General features: G+C 45.4%; 2 protein-coding genes across 8 annotated transcripts in view; one reads left to right on the top strand and one right to left on the bottom strand.

Moving 5' to 3' along the window:
- Positions 1-1414: 1414 nt before the first annotated feature.
- LOC142415053 (uncharacterized) lies at positions 1415-12772 on the bottom strand. The gene is made up of 5 exons (XM_075513030.1): positions 12546-12772; positions 9403-9502; positions 5207-5650; positions 2653-2793; positions 1415-1539 (listed from the first exon to the last, which is right to left on the bottom strand). Exons 2-5 carry the CDS (start codon positions 9467-9469, stop codon positions 1535-1537), a joined length of 657 nt encoding a protein of 218 aa, XP_075369145.1. The 5' UTR covers positions 9470-9502; positions 12546-12772; the 3' UTR covers positions 1415-1534.
- The window catches only part of GRAMD1C (GRAM domain containing 1C), a 55995-nt gene continuing 49154 nt past the window's right edge, over positions 12701-19541 (top strand). For 3 of the 7 annotated variants that reach the window (XR_012777280.1, XM_075512987.1, XM_075512971.1), the window contains exons 1-2: positions 12923-13056; positions 14574-14702. Coding sequence is in view for 5 of the 7 variants with exons in the window: in XM_075512987.1 (XP_075369102.1) it covers positions 12979-13056; positions 14574-14702 (207 nt within the window). In the remaining 2 variants the exon portion in view is untranslated. The other 4 variants (XM_075512979.1, XM_075513003.1, XM_075513014.1 and 1 more) reach the window with 4 other exon arrangements.

The following is a 19541-nucleotide window of genomic DNA, read 5'->3' as shown; positions in this document are numbered from 1 at the left end:
CCAGAGCTAACAATGGTGTGAGAAATTTGTATCAGGCCAGGGTTTATGGGGAGGAGAGACAGGGTAAAATACATGCTGAAGTAAGGATAAGGTCCTGCTCTGATCACTGCCTTTGCAGAAATGGAGGGTTCGGTCTGCAAGTGCAGTGAGAACATATTACCAGTCACCAAGTGGCTTTTTTGTCCTTTCACATTGCCTGACCTTCAGCTCCCACACATTTGCACATGATCTAGAAAATATGTAGGGACTTCTGCTGGACTGGTTTGTAAAAAAAAAAAAAAAAAATCGATCTCTGTGAAAAGATACACTGGCCTTTGAAGACCCAAGGCATGCCAGTCGGGAAGTAGAGTGACCTACTTTATTTTCCTGGCCCTGCAGGAGGAGTGGGGACATCAAAGAGGGAGGATGCCTCCTTATTCCTTATTTGCGCTCGGAGGAGTTCTGCTTCCTACCAAAAGGAAAAGCAGAGTCTGGCCCAGGGGAGGGCTCCATCCTTTCTTGTGGAAGGGGTGTGTGTGTTTCTTAGCTCGTATAGCCAGCTGTCTTATCCCTCATGTTCCTGCCTCACAGCACTGGGGACAGTTCTGAGGCACATTCAAAGGTAAACAGACTTATGTCAGGCTATTGCCATTGCAAGGCCAGCAAGGGTTTCTGATTTTTTTACTAGTTGGCACATCCATACGTTGCAAAAGAACATACTGCTTACCTGCCACACGCGCTTCAGAGCTCACATGCTGCTCTCCTATACAGGTATTGGCATATCCCCCGGTCACTGACCACCTGGGAATCAGTTATTGTCACGTCAGGAAACTGGGGCTGTGGCTAACATTAGTCATGTAAGCAAATCTTTCACCTTTCCTTTTTTTCAAGGGTATTAGAGGCTTATATAGAAAGACTATGTTTCCTCCTGGCAAGAGTAAAACAAATTCCCATTCTTTCAGCCAGGGGTAGCTATGTTCAAGTGTGCCACCTTTGCCTCTTCATTACAAGCCTGTAGGCTGGAGCAAGCCAACAGGACAAGAGCCTCTATACCGAGAGGCGCAGACAGACAGCAGCCACTGTTGCACCCCCAGAAGCAACACTTCGATTTCCTCGGGTAGGTGTTAGCAGCCGGGGAGCTGGGGGCCTGGGCAGGACAGACTCCTTCTCTCTCTTCTGAAGCACAGCTGACAGCCTTGGAGTACCGCCTTTAAAATAAGAAGTAATGGCAGGGAAAGACCCGAGGTACCTCATCAGAGTCTAGAGTCAGAGATACGTGGCCAGACTAAGTGGGGTTTTGGCAGGTGATAACACAAATTTCTTTACAAAAGGCTGTTTTGCTCCTCACTGCAGGAGGATGCTGAATATGCCACTGTAGCTGTCAAAGCTGCAGGAAAAAGAAACAAACAAAAATAAAAATGCCAAAGACAACATGTACTGAGGCAAAAGCTTTTATTCCATCTGGAGCTCCATTTTTTGGCTTACAGGGCATCAGAAGTTGTTCCACCTGTAGGCTTTGCATCTTCCAGTGACTCCTGTAATGCTGCACCTCAAGCTATGCTGAGCAAGAAGGAAAGGAGATAAAGCAATTGAGCGATACAGAGTTAGTACAACACAATAAAGTCTTCCAAGGCTTTAAGGCAAGTGACGTTATGAACTCTGTTCATGCAGAGGATTTGCAAAGGGATGATGCTGTGTGGGCAGCATCAGCCTGGGGGTGTGGGTGCGCTTCTCAGCCAGGGCTGGAAGACCCTCCAGCAAGCAGGGGCAGAGCTCCTGGCCGTGTCCCTGTCCCCGCCAGGCTGGCCATCAGGTGGCGGCAGCGCTCCAGTGAACGGCAAGAGCAGCTCTTCCTTCAGCCCTTCGGGGATGGGATTTTTTTCAGCAGGCCGAGGAAGATTTTTGAGTGCCGGGAGAAGAGGTGCAAATCACACGGCTCCCCACCGAAAGCAAAAAGTCAGCTGAAATGCAGACCACATCCTGGGTTGCACAAAACGGGAACTAAGCTTGTTTCAAAATCCAGCCTTCAGTGTCAGCCTACTCTAACAAGACCAGCTGACGGAGCTGGAAAAAACAGGCGAGCTTTCAGGTACATCAGCCTCTTCTCGGGTCATTTCTTTGGCTTATGTGTGATGAAAAAGTCTAGTTTTCCCAACCTGATCAGCTGATAAAAGGCATTCCTGGGCTTTACAAACCACACCTCAAACGTACACTGAGGCCATCATAGGCTTTCTGTACGTGAGCATTGCAAGAATATGGATGTAAGCATGTAGCTGGTGGGAGGAACAATCATCCTTCACCATAAACCTAAAAGAACTGAGGGAGACCCAGGACTTTGTTAAAAGAAGAAGAGCATTTCATTGAACAACTCTTTGCCAAAAGTGGCAATTAAAGAAGATCCTATTGTTTTCTTTATAGGTAACTCATTAGGCCCATGCGTGAAGCTCTACCCAACATAACCAAAGAACTATTTGAAAAAGAGATGGAATATAGAACCAGCCCTGTTAGAGTTTCACCCACACTGTTTATTTCCTGAACCAGATGCCTTGTCTGACCAGAGGTAAGTAAATGGCTAATTCCCTCTTCAGTTTAAAAAAAAAGGTACCTTTCGAAATAGGCAATTGGGTTCATCTTTCTAGCAAGGGATTCCAGATTTTGGGTTGTGCTCCTTACCTTGGCGAGAGCCTTGTCTCATGCAGAGGACGCACCTCCTCAGCTGTGGGGTTAAAACAATGATCAGAACCACTACGCCTCCGATACCAGCTGCCACAACCCCAATGATGGTTCCAATGGATTCTTCTATACCAAACAAGCCTGAGGGAGAAGGGAAGGTAGAGAGAGTAATAGAAGATGTCATCCAGGCAAGTGTATGCAATGCAGCCAGCACGTTTTCTGCAATGGCTGCACAGGAAGCTACTTATTATGATATTGATTATGCTGATGTCTTGTCTGACATGAAATCATGGGCTTCTACATGGGAGAGAGTGTATTGCACTATGGAGTTATTGATTTTTTTCATTCCTTCGTAGCAAGCTGCTATGCTTTCTGGGGATTTAGGGATAGGACAACCGCATCTCCCTAGCAATCTCCCTTAACAGCTGGATGCTATTGGGATGAAAAAGGATGCTGCTGCCTGAATTAATGGGACTCATGCCTGTATGCTTTATTTTCAAATGGAAAAAAATACTTTGACAGTTTTGAGAAAGTCATCAGTCTCCCTGCCCACCTCCAAAGGGCGGGCAGAGCTCCACTGAAGTCCTTTCTATGATTTGATGCTCTTTGAGACTGTTGCATGGCAGAGATGGGATAATCCCTTTTTCTTTGAGATAAGAGCATGTTGGCATTCTGGCTTTTTAGTTTGTCAGGACTGAGGGATGATTCAGGAAGAGCCTTTGGTCAGGTGAGCACAGTAGGATGGCCTGTTACAAGGGTTATGGGACGCAGCATGGAGAGCATCTGTCCTGTAGTGTCGAGGCTGCCAGAGTAGGAGCGTCTCATTAGAGAGAGGGAAGTGGCTGGGCAATGGCGCAAGACTGATCTGATCAGATTTTAAGTGACTGCCTTGTGCTCATGGTAGTCGTTTTGCCATATGACTCACCCAGGAAGGGTAATAAAAGAATAATAAAATAAAATAAAAATAAAAAGCCTTCCAGTTTTATCTACAATTACAGTACAATCAGGCATTCATTACATATCTGTGTGTGGTTGTCTTTAAGCTTCACTAGAAAATTTGGACAGTTTTGCTACCATATTCACACACAGATTTCCAAGCATCGGGTCACCATTCACAGGAGTAGCTGCTACTCTGTGCTACCTAGCCAAATGGACGGACATTCAGCAGCTCACCAGTAAACCAGCTGTAGGTCATCAGTAGAAAACCCACACCTCTCCTCCTGCATACAGGGAGGTATTGTGTAGCTTAAATCCATTTGTGGGGCCACTCATTTCATCAGGAAAGTGAGGGCAATGAAGGTGCTGCAGAACCATTACTCACCTTACTCCAAAATATACGTCATTTGCTTCCTGTAATGGACAAGTTAACAGATTCAGCTAATTTCTCCTTTTAATTTTAGACAAGATTTTGAACAGTCTGGATTTGTGGCACGTAACATTTCTTTATGAATTATATTCCTCATATTCTCTTGTCCCCTTAATTCAGGCATAGTGCAGAAATGATATATTTAATCTTCTCGGGAACACAGAAAGGCAATTACACTGGCCAGGGTGCAGACATTGCAAGAGTAACCTGCGCTACTGAGACTATGAGATCAAGCCAACGGGAGACCTCATCAGACATATGACCAAGCTCTTGCAGGGGGGCATGGTTTTCTTGCCTTGTTAGTGCTACGGTTTAAATTGCGTAGTTCTATAAAAATTAGTAAGGGAAGAACTCAGGCTCAAAAGGGCAAAGGCTTAGTGAATCTCAGTGAGCTAGAAGCTTTGGTAATGGATAAGGGGGAAATGGCTCTTGCATAATTTACTCTTGACACAGAAGGTGCTATTTTTTGTTAATTAGATAATGAGATAATAAACCTTCTGATGTGTTGATTTGTTGGAACTGGAATGTGTTTAGCCTACATAAAAAGGAAAGCTGCTTTGACATTTCCAGCTGATAAAGGCAAAGCGAGTTATCTCCTTACTTAATATGCCTAGTGTCTATTTGTGAGGCTAAGAAAACATGGCATGGCACTTTTAATGCTATTTTGATTTTAATGTGAATGAAGTTAAGCAAAGATGACATAATGTGATCCTCATGTTTATTGTGGGATTACTTATGTCATCCGGAGTTAAGAAATGAATATGCAAGTTAGTGGGTTGGAGAGAAATAATGTCAAAAAAAAGGAGTTTGGAGCTGTTCCCTGAGATGGTATCTTGACACCTGTCACTCATGGGGGTTCTGCCAAACAGAGCTGTGAGTACAAGAGAACTTGTCTGACTTTCATTCTTGGCACTGACTTTGATTTTAGTGATAAAATTATTCCTTCTTTTTTTGGTTGTAAATGCCCCTCCTTATAATAATACCTGTGTGACTGTTTATAGAGGCAAGCCAATCCAAAGTAGCTGGCCTAATGAAAACAATGAGAAATGCTAGAGAGCAATTACACTCTGTGACACCAGACCCTACCTGCTAGAGGCCAAACAGGCCAACTTCCCTCTTTCTGCAAGCATGTAGACCAGCTTTGGAGGAGAAAGAGGGACAAAAGAAGTAAATAACATCAAGTATTACCCAGAGCCCTCCTGATCCTGAGCTTTGTGCCATCTCCTGTCACCACCTTCCCGTCCGGAAGTGTAACCTCACAGAAATAAATACCATGGTCACTGGTTGTCACATTGAGGATCACCAGGGAGGCATCCCCTTGGGACAAGTCTCCACTTATGAAAACCCTGGAGTTATTTGGCAAGACGGTCACATTGTTTTCTAGCAGGTCCATCTGCCCCTTTTCATCTTCTTTGTACCACTTCACCATCAGGTCAGTCAGGAAGGGACGTCGTGGACTATTAATGTGGCAATTTAAGACCACAGTTTCACCCTCTTTGGCTTTTTCCTTGGCTGGTGTTTGAGTCACCAAAAGGTGCCATGGCTCAGGTGTTGTCAACAACGAAGGCTGTGCTGTTATATGAGTTACAGCTGCATTCTCCTTGCTTGCACTTCCACCACTAACACCAACATCTGTACCAGGAAAGAGAAAGAAGAGGAGGGTTGAGGGTGACAGGATGATAAACCTTCCAGCTGCTCCTGACCTCCAACCAGCACAAAGAATGGCTCCTGGAATCAGGACTTGAGGGTAGTCACTATTATGATGATAGGGATTTTTTTCCTAGTTCCTGCTTAGATTATATTCATGTGCACAGATAGGTCTTTTCCTGATCCTCAGTTCCCTTTCTACTGCCGTACTAGAGGAAGATTAATGCCATTGTCCAATGGCTTTCAGCAAAATTTAGAGTTCATTCAGCCACATTTCCACCTGGAACACTAACCTCTTTCTTCCCACCCCAAAAAGTCTCGGGGCCTGATGTTCCTGCCTCAACTGCTTTTGAGGCAAAGCAAAAAATGCATGTACCCTTACACACAGGCAGCTCTGTTCTGACAAGTACAGTGAATATGTATGCATCCTAATATAACTGCCTGCATCCCAAAACATAATGTGAGCTTCTTAGAAGTTTTGGCATGCACTTCTAGTTTCAGGATAGGAAATCTTGAAATTGTGGGAAGAATCTCCATTGCCAGAGACTGAACCCCCAGCAGATGCTATCAGCAACCTGGGGGAGGGCACCTTAGCATTCTGCGGGTATTGATACTGAGGGTGACACCTATTCTCTGTGAAGAGACCACATTGTCCTGCTACCCTTTGTTAGAAAAATATGGACAACACGCCTGTAGTAGAGATTTAAACCTGCCTTCTCTCACTCAGCTGCTAATCATAGTATCAACAGCCTTGAGCTAAGAGTACTGTGAGTGGATCTCATTTCTGGAAACAAGCCTGGGCTTAGAAGATGAGAGGAATAGTTGCTGTCTCAAAAAGAGGGGAAAACAAACTCTTAAAAATAAGCCAACAGCTGTCACCAAGAAAGAGTTCAGACCAATTTTTGGAAAAGTTTCTTCTGTAGTTTTATTTTCTTCAAATGAAATAGTCTCCCTTCTAGAGGGCACTAGTCGGTGCCCTCTCAAGAACTGCAGACCATTCCACAGTGAAGGTCTTGATTTTCCATTGTCTTGAGTCTTTCGTTGCCATCCAAAGGGTGTGAAAGGCTATTGTCTGGGTCTGGTAAAGCTTCACAACGACAATAGTCTCTCTATGCTCAGGGACAAATGTCTCAAGGCAATGGAAAACCAAACCCCTTGATGATCGGCTTGAGGGTTACTTGAATGGCTCCTCTAGGCAAGCTTGTACACAAAATCACAGTTGTATTCATAGTTATTATTATTTATGACTTGTATGGGAGTAGCACTGACAATTTCTGTCAGAGAGCAGGGCTCTGTTGTTCTAGATGTCTTATAAAAGGATGGTGTTCGGAGCTTACAGTTTAAATATCAGGCGAGAGAGAACTCATGGATGCAAAAATATGGAAAATACAAGCTGGCTATGAAATTAGGCAACAGCTTAGCATGTGAAACCCCTTCAGAGCTGTTTGGTGCTCTGTGCTTTTACCTCAAAGTAAAAATTTTGGCTTTGTAGCTGGAACACTGATCCATGGGAACTGGATGCCTGAGAATTAGGTAGACAAATATTATTGTAGTTTTGGATCCAGTCCCCTAAAACGAGTAGTCCTTATTAAAGATACTGGATGAAATATTACCCTCGTGTTCATACATAATCTTACCGATGAGCCCACTGGAGCTTCTCAGGGGACTCTGAGGCCCAATTTTTCCCTTTCCATTTAGAAAACAGTGTAACGATGCAGCAGTCATAAAAGTTGAAGTATCTTGACAAGGTACTTTGACGAAGTACAAAGTAGCGTTGAAATGCTTGACAAAGCTGATGGTAGCTTGACATATTACAGTCTTTGTGCCTCAAATATTCTGGTGTGATATATTTGGTTATTTGTTAGAATGAATTTGAGCAGTTTTGTCATGAGTACGCTTTTAAAATCTCTGTTCATTAACCATTATCTCCACTGGATACTGCTGCTTTAGCTAGAGCTGTATGTGCTACTGCTATCTTATTTTCAAGGAATGGCCACAGAATGTCTTCCCCACTATAGCTATTCCAGCCTTACCAGACACACCCCCTGCAACACAATTATAATTTTTATTCCTTTTAGTGATGTAAAAGGTATCGTTTTTACACAGTCACTTAGTGGCATAGAGAACAAAACCAAGCAGGAACAATGTGCTTTGATGTTGCATCTGTTCAAAATAAGTTTTATTTGCACCTCCTATCATGAAATAACTGTCTTTGTCATCTGTGTTATCCCACATCTTTGATTCAATACATATCATGTAACTTCAGCTAATTAGAAAAATCAAAACACAAGAGGAGTAGGCTGTATTGTTTCACCCCAGCTCTGTTTGGGGGTTTCACTGGGAAGGTCACAGCACAGCCTCTGTTTTTCGTTCTTCCTTTCTTTCTTTCTTTTTCTTTTGTAAGGTTGTAAAACTGGAACATACTAGTTCACTGGTATTCAAATACACAATGCCCTTATCATATTGGCATCTGGGAGCATACCATGCCAAATGCCTTGTTGACTCTGCTTCAAAGCTCTTTTTAAGTCAATCGCTTCATTAGCAGAATGATGTGTAGGTCCCCTGTCATGTGGGTTGTAGGGCTCAATCCCCCATGGAGAGGAATGCAAGGCTTTTCGGTGAAAGCACTTGAGCTAGACAGAGTACAGAGAAATACAGCATGGATGATCTTGTCTTGACCTGGAAAAATGATTAGATGATCTAATAGGTCATTGTCGTATGAAGTCGGTAGTTCATGGCCAGTTTTCAACTGTGAGGGGAGAAAGCTCTCTGGGACTCCCTGTAATGTAACAATGTGCTCCACGTTTGCCGGTACTAATAGGGCACCTACTAATCCATCAGCCTCCCCTTTACGTAATCTGCAGGTTGATACTTTCCCATGTAAGGCCATAATGTTGGCTGTGCATGAGAAATACACGAGGCAGGCTAGAGGAGGTGGGGTGACAAAAGGAAAGAATAAAATATACCTGTGTTCTCTTCCAGTCCTGGAGCCTCTAACTTACTCTTTGGTGCCTAGAGTAAACCCGAGCAGCCCTGCAAGCTTCTTCTGCCACCTGCCAACAGCATTGGGGAACCAGAATGGTGGGTGGAGGTCAGTGCAAAAGTCAACCTTTCTAGTTCAGCCTCCTCTCCTTTGTTCACACTCAATAGCTGGAGGAGAGGCTGAGGGCAAATAGGGCTTGATTTCCAACCCATGAAAAAATCCTCTCATGCTGGAATGACCATCTTTCAGATGGTTTTGTTGGCTTTAGAGCTCAACTTCACACTCAGCTGGTGCCATGAGGGTGCTATACAAGCCGTATCCAGCTCCCAGTCGTCTATGATTAAGTGATCAATGACTGCATGTTGCTCATCTTAATTTATATGACTTTTGCCCTAGACTGAGGTCGGCTTTTGCAAATGGACGTGAATAACTACCTTGTGACGATAACCAGTTGCTAATACATCAGACAACCAAAATAGAAATGAAGCTTCTAGCAATGATGATACACAGCCTTTCTTCTTGAAAAAGACAGGCAAACATAGTCTGTCTCAACATTTCTATTAGCTAAACAGGAATGTATCTAACACAAAAACTATGTTTTAATGCAGTGCACAACACTAGATTTAGTTTTCCTGTATCCTGAGGAAGCCCTCAGCGGAAAGTTGCTTTTTGAAAAAAGGAAGAGAACCTCTCAAGCCAAACTCTAGGAATAAGCTATATTTCTTTTAATTAAGGAAGGTGGTTTAGTACTCACCCACCAGCAAGAAGAGGAGGAATGAAGACACTGCAGATCTATAGAGCTTCCCAATGTGCTGGCTCATAGTTGCTGAAGTATATGGCCTCACCGTCTCTCCCTCCGGTAGTACGGGCAAAAAAATATGTGTGTGTTATTGCAACAGGACCTCACATTCTGCCCAGTGAATGTCACACTTACTAAAGTTACCACAGCTTCGAGCTCACAGTGCGCTGCCTGGATGACAGCCACATTTGAAGTGACAACAATGACTTCCCGGGGGCTGTTCTGATCTCTCCCAGAGAAAATGCCGAAAATGCTCTGAGAGCAGAGGGAAGATAATCTGTTGTTTTTCACTTTGGCCTTGTATAAACCAGAACTTTGGGCTGAGTACAGAATATCCAGATATTCAAAAGGAGAACTCTCTTCTGCTGAACCCCTCCCTAGTGGAGGTGAGAAGAGAAAGGGCATTGGCTTCATTTTCTGAGCAGCCGGACTCCTATCATCCTAATGCATAAATGAAAGGAAGTTACAGGAATTCAGTATCTTTGTGGCTATATGCACACGGTGTTTATTGGTAAAATGTATTCCCCAAAGTATTTTTTTCAGTGCAGAACAAATCCTTTTTCACCAAAAGTTGATTACTTAAACTCCATTTAAGTAAAGCTCGTCTATGCCACCAGGGTGGAGGGGAAAACTGCTAAAGCGGGTGGCCTATCTGCAAAACTAGCTAGCAGGTGTGCGCTGGAACAGACTCTGGGTTTACATAAAGGTACACACACAGGGCTGCTTTGTGGGAAGAGATGCAGCAGCCCCAAACCCCGACCTGTAGCACACAGCCCTACCTGCTGTGCTACCTCTGTACAGAGCACGCTGGCTGGCTGGCACCTCTTCCCTCAGCTACAGAATTAGGGATTATGGCACACCTTATCTAACGGTTTTGCATATCTTTACGACTCTTCAGATAATGGAATTGTACTTGAGTATCCAGTAAAGACTCAATTCCCTATCCGTTAAAACACATACAAAGCACAATTCAGCTGAGAGAGGCATGACTGTTTCTGCTTTTCTTTGCATTTGAAAGCAAAAAGGATCCCAAAAAAGCCCCCACCACACCATAAGGAAATGTCATCATGCTACTGTCATATGGCTTTCTTGAATATGCTTTTAATAAATTCTGTGATCTGCACCTTTGCATGTGGATGCTCCACAATAACTGCTTCAAGAAATCTCACATCTGACTTGCATGCTGACCAAACAATGCCAAGAGGAACAACCCATTCCTTGAGTGACCACTTGTTGCTCTAGCTTTGATGTGGTGACACCTGTATCAGTGAAAGCAGGACAGGCTAGAGGGAGTACTGGAAAAGGAAGCTAAAAGGCAAATATTTCTTCTCTGAAATGGGCTGGGAGAGTGGGAAGACCTGGTATTACCAGGCAGGAATCACTCCAAAGTAAGCTATATATTAAGAAGGGAACTGGGACCAAGTGCAGAGCAACACAGCACTTCAACAGAAAGCTGGAAGGTAGATTGTGAGGGTCTTCTGAAGGAAGCACTGCCAAAGTGTCAGTGAGCAAAACCAAAATATCTATGAAAGGAAGAAGTTAGAGGAGTCAAAAACAATCAAGAGTTTGAGGAGGGAATAACCAGTAAAGTCAAAGGCACCTGGCAGATCGAGGGGAACAGGGACCAAGTTACTGGCTTAGAGTATTGGCTGTGACTGCCTGTTGGAGAAGTCAGCGTGGGAAGATGGAGCTGGACCAAAGGCATTCCAGTGTCTGATTTAAACCCAAGTATTTGGTGTGTTTCTAAAAAAACCTTCAAGTGTGTTGTGATGGACATACTACCGTTGTTCCTGCAAACGCTGTTTATGTTCACTTCATCCTGTAATAGCAATTATTTTGTGAATCCCCCATTAAACAGGACATGCCTGAGCAAAACTGTCAGGCCAGCCAGCTTTTAACTGAGGGAATACAAAGGGGTTTTAGTGTTGCTGGCAGCCATCAGTTGAACGTGAAGCTTCTCCCACTTGGATAACTCAGTATGATTCAGAGAGAATCTCAACTTTTGGACAAAAAGAAAGTAAATTTGTCCCGAGTGTTGTTGAGAAAAGCCTGAAAAAATTGAGCTTCAGAGGTCTAAATCAAGAAAGCAAGCAACAAAAATGATATAAAACACACATTCTTTTTTACACTTTCTTGTAAATTGTGGAGACTCACGGTCAGTGGTGTTACAGCTGTCCTATCTGGGCTGATGGCTGGGAGGGGACGTCAGCCACAGGGAATTCTGTCACCTTTGCTAACATATTAGTGGGCAGATATCACAGGCCCAGAGATGTCTCTCAACCCACTTTCTGGGGAAGCAATGAGAGAAAAGGGATAGCAAGAAGAAACAGTGCTGCCAGGCTGCTCTACTCCTCCTTCCCTTGGCTATCCATCCATCCCTTTTCATCATCTACCAGCCAGACACCCAGCAAGGTAGAGGGTTCTTTTAATGTCACAGGGCTCTTTTTTTTCCTGCAAGGTGTCCTGAGGGCACAAATCTGCAACCCATCATCGCTCCAGCTGGGTCCCCTGATTTGAGGGGCACCGTTTGGTGCTGACTTGGAGCCCAGCTTTTGAAACCCCTGGGTGCTCACAGCGTGGGCAGAAACCACTCGGCGCTGCTCAGCAGCTTTAAAAACGAGAGCCAGGGTTTCCTGGGAGAGTCCCCCACCACTTACTTCCTTTATTTTTCACCCCATCCCCTGCTCGGCCTGCAGCCAGCCCGCACCGCAGCCGGGCAGAGGCAGGTCTCCGCCTGCTCCGCTGGAAACACCCGCGGGGCAGGGCGGCACAGCCCTGTCCATACACGCCGGCTGAGGACGCAGGGTCTGGCCCTGGCCGGCCCCTCAGACCGCGGCTTCTCCCGGCAGCGCGTCGCGGCGGCAGCGCTTGCCAGCGGCCGGGCCCGGGGCGCCTGAGGAGCGCGCAGCCGAGGGCGGGCTTTCCTTCCCCTCTCTCCCCGCCTTTGGTGTTCCCCTGGAGCGGCCTCTCGGCGGTATTTTCCGTTGAACCCCAGACCCCCCTCGGCAGATTTAGGAACCGTTTTCACTACCCGGACGCTGTTTAACCGACTGCCGGGGCCGTGCGCAAGGGGAGGGCGGCGGGGTGCGGGGCTTTACCTCAAGAGGAAGGCAGCTAAGGCCGCCCCCCCCCCCCGACTCCCCGCAGCCAGGAGTTTTTCCTGCCACAGTCCTCAAACTTTCCACCGGCTCTGTGGCTTCGCAATTAACCCTTCTGGAAGCCGCTGAGGGGTTTCCTGAGCTGGCCGAGGAGGGGATCGGAGGCGCTGCGGCCCTCTCCGCCGCCCCCGACAGCTTCCCCTCCTCAGGAGCTGCGCCCGCTCGCCCTTGGCAACCGTCTCCCGCCTCGGGTCCGCGCCCCGCGGCCCGGCCGGCGCCTGCCCCTTTAAATGGCGGCCGCGGCCCCGCCGTGCGCCCCGCTGAGGCAGTTAGCGGGCGCCGCGCCGCCCTTGCCCCCCTCCATGGTAAGCGCCGCGGTCTGCCCGCTCCCCGCCAGCCCTCGCCCGCCCCCCTGGCCCCGCCGGTGGGCTCCATGCCCCCGGCTGTTGCCCCGCCGCGGCCCGCCGCCGCGCCGACCCCCGGGCGAGCCGGCCGGCGGCGGGCTGCGCAGGTAGGTGCGGGGGGCGGGAGCTCCGCTCCTTCCCCCGGGGGACGGGACGGGCGGGCCGAGGCCGTGGGGCTGCCCCGGGGGCCCGGCGGCGGGGTGGCCCCCGCGGGCAGCGCTGGGAAGCACCGCCCGGGGGTGCGGGGCCGCCGCGGTCCGCTCCGCCGCCACCCCATCCCCGAAAGTTTTTTGGGAAGAGGCGAGCACGGCCGGGGGGGGGGGGGGGGGGGTGGCGGCGGCCCTCCAGGTCCGCGAAGCGCCGGCGCTGTGGGCCCCCGGTGAGGAGGGGCGACCTGCGTCCCCTGCTGCGGCCCCCGGAGGGAGGGTCTGGGCTCTGGGGGGCCGAGAGCCGCCTGGGGAGAGACCCAGCCGCGCTGCGGGGAGGCGGCTTTGGAGTTGCTGCGGCAGCCGCTTAACTCCGGCGATATGGTGGGTCGGGGCCGGCACTCCCGTGGCATTAACGGGTCCGTCCGCTGTGCGGGAAGCAGGGTGGTGAGCAGCAGGTGGTGGAAGTTGCAGCGAGTCCTTGTGTTTGCGTGGAAAACCTCCGGAGAGCAGCCTTTTTCTCACGCCACGTAGCCTGGGGTGTCTCCTTGGGGCGGTGAGAGCGTCTCTGCTCTCTGCCTCACCCGGTTGTCTTTCTCTCGCCCCCAGCCTGGGCCGCAGGCTTGGCTGGAGCCTTGGAGGAACACTGGCCTGCTGGGGGGTGTTCGCGCCCCTGTCTAGCCATGGGCATGCATGTGTGCCAACATCGGTTTGGTTTTGAGTCGTTCTGGACTCGAAACCCGACTTCGTCTCTTAGTGATAGATCCTGTAGTACAGGTGGTGTTAGCTATTGGTTAGGGCCCTGGACTGGTTTTGTCCCAGTTTGTTAGGTGGCTTGGGAGAAGTGTCTTTCTGTGGCTCAGTTTCCCTTCATAAAGTAAAACTGACCTCCCAGGTGAAGAATATTGACATCAAGGGAGAGTGCTACAGAAGAGTGCTTATCTTCATAATAAGTGATATGGATAGAACTATTTGCCTCTGAAGGATAGATCTATTTGCGCTTGTATTTTTATGTGACAAAATATAGTGTAACTAATATTAAGTATAAATATTTGATGTATTTGTATTATGATAATATGTGTCAGTCTTCTGGTAAATGCTACACCTGCATGACCTTTCTCAAGTTTTGAAAGGTCCCACAGATTCTAGAGACGTGCTGCATGTTATGCACCGATGTCTCATGTTGATGTTAGTCCAGCTCTAAATGTCTGTACAGCTTCAATGTGCAAGTTGAGGGGCTGCTGTGGACATAAAATACTCTGGTAAAAATGTAAGTAATAATTAAATATCGTATACTCTGGAAAACATGTAAAATCAATGAAAATGCTGTCAGTGGGAAGTATTTCCATGCCACTCACCTTGGTGAAACTAGCATGTCAAGTTTCATTTAATATATAGTTGTTAAATGGATTAACCATCTTCTTATTTCACCTTTCTCCTCTGTTGTTGAATTACATACCTTGCATCTTTGTTAACAGGAAGTTCATGAAGTGGATCATGGTCTTATTAGCCAGCTACTTGCTGATTCAGAGGAGACTCTTAGTTCGTGCACAGAGAAAATGCAGGGTCCTGCTCAATACAGCTGGAGTGCTGACTGGAGCTTTTGGGTAACGTGTTTAATCTTTCTTCTAACTTGTGTTTTATCTATAAATGTAATATATGTATATTTTAATTTATATATGTGTGTATATGTACTAGCTTTATATCCACAGTTCTCAAGTTGCTTTGTAGTCATGAATTAGTAAAGCATTCTCCACCCATGTAGTGAGGTAGGTAATTTTATCATTATCAGCTTACTAAAGTGTAAGCTGAGACTGAAGGGGGGTGAAGTTGTTTACCTGATGTCACGTATCAAGTTAGTGACAGGACTTCTGGGTTGTGTGCCTAGTCCTGTCTCCCAGTTCTTTGCATGGTTCATTAACCTATCCAATGTCTCTTATGCCTTTAGAAAGACATTGTTGATGCATTTTAACAGTAAGGGCTTAATTTTGATTCTCAGTATTAGGTAGTTCTTCTGATGTGCTTTCCTAGTGTCTGGTTTTTGTCAGGTAAACACATTTGTTTTCCACAAGAGTAAATAAGCTTCCTGTGTTCTGTATAAAGAGTGGGATTTGTGAATAAAAAGGGCAGAAAGGAGGGGTTTAATTTTGCTCCTCTCCAAAGAGATGCCTCACTGAAAGTGGAGAGTGCTGTCTTTAATACTCTTCTCATGCTTCTGATGGATTTCTCTTTTTTTTTTTTTTTTCCCCTCCTCCTTCTCAATACCATGAGAGAATGTACACTTATGGGTATAGACTTAGAGCGTATGTTTTGCTGTTAGTTTGGTGGATGGGTTGCTGCTGTTAGATAGGAAAGGGGAACACTTGTGCGTGCAGCCACAGGCAGGGTAACACCTGATCTTGTGAGAGGCTTAGATTCCCTTCCTCACAGCTCTGACAGTCTGACTCGGGTTCTGCGTCAGGTGCCCTCAGTAAATTGGCATGCTTCAGCTTGTGCATAGGAACATCATCTGGACTACTGTGTCCTTGTCCTGATGAGGTCATCAGAGTGTTCATTGTGCTCAGCAGGTGAAAGATTAAGTAACTAGCAAAGGCCATAGGGAATCTGCAGCAGAGCTGCGAGCAGAACTGGGGGATCAGATTTCCCAACTCCTTATTTATAAATCTAGCTTGTATGTCTCTTCATCCCTCCTGTTCAAACTAAGTGGATGTCTTAATGGTTGGAACACTGATTTTGCATCTCAGGCCCTAGCATAAACTTCCCCCAAACTGCATGTGTACTTTTTAAACTGAGCAACAGTAGTCTGGAGCCAATGGAAATGGGACAGGCCGAATGAATCCCAGTAGGTAATAGAATTGTGTTGCTAGAGTATGAGTGCTTGGATCGTTCAGTATTTTCTCCACTGTTCCTACAGTGACAAAGATGATACAGGGCTGTTCTGCCTGTGCCCAGCTGTATCTCTGTACTTGAACTGATAGCAAATCATTCTGCGCAGGCATTGTAACTGCCACCTATGCTCTCACTAGATGCATACAACCGTTAATGCAGTTGGTAGCTTATGTGAGGGAGAAACCTGTTTAGGTCTTGGGGTCAGTTTGTTGGACTTGCAGTTAGCAACTCGATCTTTCCTTGATAAGCTTGGCAGTCTGAAATAAATTCAGTAAAGTATAGTGTATGAAGAATATAAGTGTGCTATTGGCTTTGCGTTTTTAGGTTTGAAACACATGCCGAAGGTTAGAAGTTTCTTTGAACAGCGCTTTAGGCATGTACAGTGCAGGGTATTGTGTGTCCTCACAGTGCCACTTTCTGCTTCCTGTAGTAATGCATGCCTGTAACTTCAGGGGAATGGGATTCTTCAGTGCAGTGGCGGCTGCTAAGAGAGTATGAGGTGTTCTCCAGTATGATTAAATCGTTTCCTTCTGCCTATGATTTATACTTCAACACCTCGGTATTTGTTTGAAGTTAGCGTTTATCTGGTTCTGCAAATAAGACCTTGCAGTTAAAACAAAGGAATTGTGTAAATACTTGCCTCTTGTAAGATAATGCTGTGGCTTGTAAAGTTCTAGTTATACCGTTTATGTCACTGATTAGTTTTGAAAACCTTTATCGATCTGGTTATAGGAGGCTGTGATACTCATTTTCTCAGCCTCAAGGAGACTGAGAAGTAGCAAGAGGCAGAAAGTCACAAATTCAAGGCAAAAATTAAGATATTCTGATTAAAACGTTATGTCATTGGCATCTTTCCCTGCTCTTCTAGACAGAAAAAGTGTTTTAATAGCTCGCATGGTTGATGATCAGCTGCTGAGTATATAAACAAATCATTAAAACTCCCTAAATACTGAGTCATAGTAAACGTGTAGGTGATAACACGGAAGGCAGCTTGTTGCAGTGTGCAAAGCATGTGTCACTAACATTTGGCAAAGGATGATCTTGGTGTCCTGTGGCAGGTGTGGATTTGTTATGCTCATTCCTACTCTTAAAGTCAGTAGAACTAAGGAACTGCTACAGCAGCAAGGCTAGCCTGCGGTAGCATAGAGGGATAAGCTTTGGTTGCCTGGGTTATTTGCTTTGAGAGGCTGCACGTTTCTGATGACTTTGGTTTGCTCCAAGGATTCATTTCTTCTAAGTATGTACTCTTGCTTCTCTGATGATGGAAACCAAATGTGGATGTTAGAGCCTGACTGGTTTGACTTCAATTTTTCATGGATTTGAGTGGGAGTAGGCAGTTGTGCCATGCCTCTGGAAGTCAGGCCAGGTATCATGAATGTTCAATAGGTTCTGTGAGCACATGTAATTAGCAGCAAGCTTGGGCTGGGAGCCTCTGGGATATAATCTGTTTCCTATGGTGAGTGGGGAGAAGGAAGGGTAGCAGGAAAATTCACAGCAAAGGAAGAAAAGAAGAGAATCCTACTATGCATAATTTTTCCCCATATCTAACAAAAAAAAAATACTTTGGGTAGCTTTATTGAAAAATTTTGAGAGAGAATTAATTTTCTGTACTACTGTGAGCAATCCTTTAACTGGTAGTGTTTACTAACTGCTGTTTTAAGGGTTGTTTTTTTTTGTTGGTTTTTTTGAAGACCATTCCCTGGAGGTGGACAAAGCTAGACTTTTATAACCTCACTGGAGGAAGAAAAAAGCTTGCTTGCAAACTTAATCTCAGGGGTTTTCCTCTTTACTGGAACCTGTAAAGCTTGCATCTACTTTTGATTAAATGGTTCTAGTTTTGGCAACTGCAAATAGAAATGATGAAAATCAAAGATGCTTTGGAAATTAAGTTGCATCTGGAAGCCTTATCTCAAGATTCTGAATTCACTTTTTATCCTTTTTACACTCTTCATACTGAAATATAATTAAGTTTAATATCCTTGGAAGAAGAAACCCGTGAAAATCTTAAGTGTCCTCCTACTGTAATGAAGAAGGTAAAGGTGAATGAGGAAGCTAATGAAAAGGATCCTTGCATCAAAAGTGAGGGTGCTCTGTCTGGGGACTCTAGTTTCTCTTAATAAACAGTCAAAGAAAGTTCACATATGTCTACAATAAGAAGAATGCCTATGGAAAGAAAGAACAAAAAAGTAAGTCCTTCCCTTGCAATGAAAAGGTAGGTGGAAAGAGTTGGAATCAAATGAGCATCTCAGAAAATTGCTTTTATCTGGGAGGCTCATTTAAGAATTTGGAAATGTGAGGTGCCAAGAAGGTGTTGGAAAGAAAATAATAAAAGAGGCTTTAAAAAAGCCAATTTGATTGCAATGTAATGTCAGTTTAAAGGGTTGGTCAGTGTGAAGGAGTACGATAATAGAAGCAAACAAATGATACAGTGAAAAATGGAAGTAAGCCTTTTATTTTCCATAGTACAAGAACAAGTGAGGTTGCACAAGATTTGGAAAAGGATTTTGAATTTTGACAAACACGGATTTGGTTTCTATGAGAAACAGCTAGTCTGTGGGAGCGTGTGAGAATACGCATGCCAAGAATATGATAAACATATATGACTCAAACCTGCACAGGAGGGATGCAGACACACGTTACAACTTGGAAGATAACTTATTGCAGCACAGATACAAGTTGACATACTTTGGGGCCCAAGACTAGTAAGGATTAGATTAAATATTTCTTGCATCTATAGTTGTTTGAATGCTCCTTCCACCTTTCTTTGAAGACTCATGTTCACTCTGGGAATGGTTTACTGGGCTTGTTAAATTGGTAACTATGTTTTGACAGACTGATATTTAAGGCCCTCTGACAGTTGCTTCATCTCCTGCGTTGTATACTTGGTATGTTACTTCTGAAGAAAGCTGCTTTTCTCATCTGTGCCTCCAAATACTTGGGTTGTAAAGGAAACACATCACGGCTTGTGACATCGGAGGAGGATTTTTAGCCCCCTTGATATCTGCTGGTATGAAGCAGTCTGCTAAGGAGGATGAGAACTGGATAAAAGCTGTAGGTCTCCGAAGAGAATAAAAACCTTAAGCACGCTTACGCTGTTTTTTCTGAAATGTCATAACTTTAGTATAAATAGCTTTTGCTGTACTTGTAGCACTGGTATGTTGTTTGTTTATCTATTTGGAATCTCTAGAATAGGTGCTTTTTTTTAAGGCTTGTGATAGCACTGAATGTAGAGAAGCAGTCTTTTAAAATGGCCTCAAGTTGCGCCAGGGGAGGTTTAGACTGGATGTTGGGAAATTTTTCTTCACCGAGAGGGTTATCAAGCATTGGAACAGGCTGCCCAGGGAAGTGGTTGAGTCGCCATCCCTGGAGGTATTTAAAGGACGTTTGGATGAGGTGCTTAGGGACATGGTGTAGTGGTGGTTTTTGGCAGTGTTAGGTTTATGGTTGGACTCGATGATCTTAAAGGTCTTTTCCAACCTATATGATTCTGTGATTCTGTGAAAATGGTAAGAAAAGATAAACTGTAGTTCTGACTAGCCCTTGAACATGGCTGATTA

Source organism: Mycteria americana, chromosome 1 (assembly GCF_035582795.1).
Source record: "Mycteria americana isolate JAX WOST 10 ecotype Jacksonville Zoo and Gardens chromosome 1, USCA_MyAme_1.0, whole genome shotgun sequence".
NCBI lineage: Eukaryota > Metazoa > Chordata > Aves > Ciconiiformes > Ciconiidae > Mycteria > Mycteria americana.
This window is presented reverse-complemented; position numbering and strand designations above follow the sequence as displayed.